At 41.4% G+C, this 3,640-nt stretch overlaps 1 protein-coding gene across 5 annotated transcripts in view; it reads right to left on the bottom strand.

Moving 5' to 3' along the window:
- The window catches only part of LOC116700353 (periostin), a 32,416-nt gene that overhangs the window by 8,648 nt on the left and 20,128 nt on the right, over positions 1 to 3,640 (bottom strand). For 4 of the 5 annotated variants that reach the window (XM_032533462.1, XM_032533459.1, XM_032533463.1 and 1 more), the window contains exons 3-10: positions 3,278 to 3,342; positions 3,013 to 3,170; positions 2,774 to 2,938; positions 2,503 to 2,649; positions 2,124 to 2,265; positions 656 to 868; positions 413 to 547; positions 59 to 207 (exon numbers count right to left, since the gene is read on the bottom strand). In XM_032533462.1, the coding sequence (XP_032389353.1) occupies positions 59 to 207; positions 413 to 547; positions 656 to 868; positions 2,124 to 2,265; positions 2,503 to 2,649; positions 2,774 to 2,938; positions 3,013 to 3,170; positions 3,278 to 3,342 (1,174 nt within the window). The remainder of the gene's footprint in view (positions 1 to 58; positions 208 to 412; positions 548 to 655; positions 869 to 2,123; positions 2,266 to 2,502; positions 2,650 to 2,773; positions 2,939 to 3,012; positions 3,171 to 3,277; positions 3,343 to 3,640) is intronic. The other variant, XM_032533460.1, reaches the window with a different exon arrangement.

Here is a 3,640-nt window from a genome sequence, read left to right on the forward strand (position 1 = left end):
CACACACACACACACACACACACACACACACACACACACACACACACACAGTTCTCACAGTGCGGTAAATGAAGACTCGGAGCAGTTTTCCAGCCAGTGTTTCCAGCAGCTGTCCATTGTAGAGCTCACTCAGGGTAACTTTCAGCTTCAAGATATGGTTTTCCAAAAGGTATCTCAGCAGGTTCTGGTCTGTTGACATCACCTCGTCTGACAAACACACAGAACAGTTACAGATTTAAATTACTAGGGTTATTCAATGCCAATCCGGATTAAACATTTCATTCTGTGTGTGCGCTTTAAAAAGTCTTGGTAGTAAAAAAGTATAAAATAAGTTTGCATATTTTTGTGAAAGACAACATAGGACTTTTCTTTTAATCCTTGCTCAAGGTCAATTCTCTAAATCTCGACTCACTAGTGAAGGCAGTGTTGAGGGGAGCAAGGAGCGTGTACTCTGTTTTTGAACCCATGGCAGCGGCTAAGCCCAATTCGGACACCATGTCGGTGAACGTGCTCTGGGAGTCTCCCATTAGCTCCATCCCGTCCTTGGCTGATATGAATCACATAAACATAACCTATTAATGATCCCATTTGTCAAATGATTTCAACAAATGTTAGAATTTGCTGAGGGAAAAGTTGGATTCATCATGTGTTTCACCTGAGTCAGGGATGAGCACCCGGTCAATGAAGTGGATGACGCCATTAGTGGTGACAATGTCCTTCTTCAGCACCATCTTGATTCCATTGACCGTCAAACTATCGCCATCACAGCCGATCTCAATGGTGCTGCCCTCTGCGGTCTCATACACTGACCCTGCCATGATTGCTTCAGAACACTGAACACTTGTCAACAGATGGTATTTCACCAAGGCTGAGTAGGTGGGACGAAGTGGGAGAAAAATAGAGGTTGACAAACACACACAGCTGTTGATCAGATTGCACACTTAATATACTTTGTGGGTTGCCTGTAGTTATTTTTGTACTCTGATTACACAATCTGAGGTTTACAGTGGCAATCATTACTCATGCACAAGGACATACACATATTCTTTCAACTCTATTAGAAATATTTAGGGACTTTTGTAAACATTAAGATATGGGATTACACCTCTGACTGAGTCCAACTGTCAAACTTAGCCAGCAAATCTGGCTTGCTAAAGCAATGCAATGACAACATGAAAAACCCTTCTAAACCCACAAAAATTAAAATGCAATCACTGCCGGCCAAACTACTCTTTGGCTCAAACCTTCTCTTGAAAAAACAAGGCACAAAGCTTCATATCATCTTTACTATGGAGGCTTCCATGGTTGGTCAGCAAAGCCTGTTTGCCAAGTGTCTGAGAATTTAGCTGAGGTTGTATTGTGTCCACAGAGGGAGCCACTCACTGAGAACACCGCAAACTGGCTTCTTGCTAATAGACATTCCTGGCATGCCAGTGACTCAGCAAACTGTGAAGACATGAGTTTCCTGCTTTTATTGTGTGGTCTGTGGACATGATTGTGTGTGCGAGTGTGTGTGTCTACTCATTTGCTCCTGAAAATGTGATGGTTATCTAAGTTTGGACATGGTTTTGGGAGAAATTTGCAGAATGGGTTTGGAAGATGGTTTCATAAGTTTAGCTTAAAAAAAACTGTCAACATGATTCAAGTTGACATTCATGATTCAGGTCAAATGAATGTTACACGTTAAATGATCAAAAACAACCAGAATGAGAGTCTACAGCCATGTCAGTGGCTCTGTGATCATGTACTCTGCAGGCGATTGGAGGATGGATGAGGAGGGATGCCATCCCCCTTCTTAAAAAGGTGACCAAAATGTCTTGTGCCAATCTATCTGGTTGTTGTTGAGACATTGGATAAGCGTAACCTTTTATATGCTGCTGGTGACAGAGGAAAGATCACTGAAGTTAGTTTATTCTCCAGGGTCCATGGAAGTCTGCACTAGATGTCATGGCAATCCATCCAACAGTTGTTTAAATATGTCATTCTGGACCAAAGTGGTGAACAGACTGACCAGCTGACATTGTACTCTAGACCCCTGCCTAATCAATCAAAAAGAATAATCAATCAAAGCATGGTATGTAAGTAGTGTATGTCATCATTAGTGTATCACATGTACAATGTACCTGCAGTAACATCCTTGTCTCCCATGATACGCTCCAAGTAGCCTGGGCTCAATTTGTCAAAGGCTTCATTAGTGGGAGCAAACAGAGTATAGTGGCCAGGCTGGTCCAGCTTGTCCATCAGACCAGAAGCTCCCGCCACTCTCTGGGTAAGAAGAACAGGTGAACACACTGTGTTTTACATTTAACATATTGTCACACTGAGAGATACTAAACTGGTTCAAAACTTTTGCTTGCAGCATTGAGTTTTTAATTCGTACCGTTTTTAAATCACTTTTATCCATTATTTTGTACACACAAATTTTGCTCTGAGCACATTGGTCAAAAGTAATGTTGACTTTGTAACTTATTGTCAGCTTAGAGTTCTGCTTATTTTACATACTTTGAAGGAGGAGAGCTCATCGGTGACATCCAGGACATCCTTGATGTTGTTGGCCACACCTCTAATGACCCGATCAATAACATGCACCACACCATTTGTGGCCACCTGATTACCATGGATGATCCTGGCACAGTTTACTGTTACAATCTTCAAAGAGAGGACATGTTTTATTAAGACCCACAGCATCATCGGGGTCAGAAGTCCTGTATAGACATCATTCAATTGTGTATTCATGTGATCTAATGCATTTCAACAAGGTGCATAAACTAACCCCATTTGAGTAGTGGTTAATGTAGAGCCCCAGGTCATTGTACATGGAAGTGACAGTCATGTCGTTCTTCATGTCTTTGGTCAAAAGACGGTGGTTCACCATGTGGAAGTGAAGTGCGTTGTACAGCTCGATGTTCACGTTGCTCACCAGTGCAGACCGTACATCCTGGAGAAATCACAACATCAGTCAAAAGTGAGTCATTATTGTATTGTTTTGAATTCCCTACTACTTCTACTTACAGATTCCACCTGCTCCCAGGCTTCATTGCTAGGTGCAAACATGGTGAAAGAGCCTTTGCCTTCAATTTCCTCTCTCAGCTTGGACATGTCAGAATATTGCTGTGTGGTCGTAGCCTTTACAAGTCCCAGCGTACCATAGACATGGTCAATGGGAGCCACTGGGGGGGAAAGCAGAGAATTTGTTCTAGTCTGTAGTACAAGTGAATTGACATTTTGAATATGGAAAAAAGAAGACCAGAAAGGGGCTGTGGTGAGAGCCACATACCTGCAGGGCATCCTCTCATGCCCTCCAGCTTAATGTACCCAGGACAGCATTCATACAGGACCAAGCTTCCAAAGAAAAAGCACAAATATGTTAGACCTGTGATACAGTAAATTAGCTGATCTTCAAATGTAATATAATAACATAAATGAAGGAATTCAGCCACAGAATGTTAAAAATAAATATTTGAAATGTGTCAGAGTGGGTGCATTATAATTATTGGCTGTTTTTGCAACAGCAAAACTAAAACCAGATACAATTAGATTAGATTAGATTAGATTAGATTATACTTTTTGTCGTTACAGTAGCAGCATTTTTTCAATAACAGCAAAAAACAAAAACACACAAACAAGTAAGCACGAAAGA

Source organism: Etheostoma spectabile, chromosome 13, assembly GCF_008692095.1.
Source record: "Etheostoma spectabile isolate EspeVRDwgs_2016 chromosome 13, UIUC_Espe_1.0, whole genome shotgun sequence".
In the NCBI taxonomy this organism is placed as follows: domain Eukaryota; kingdom Metazoa; phylum Chordata; class Actinopteri; order Perciformes; family Percidae; genus Etheostoma; species Etheostoma spectabile.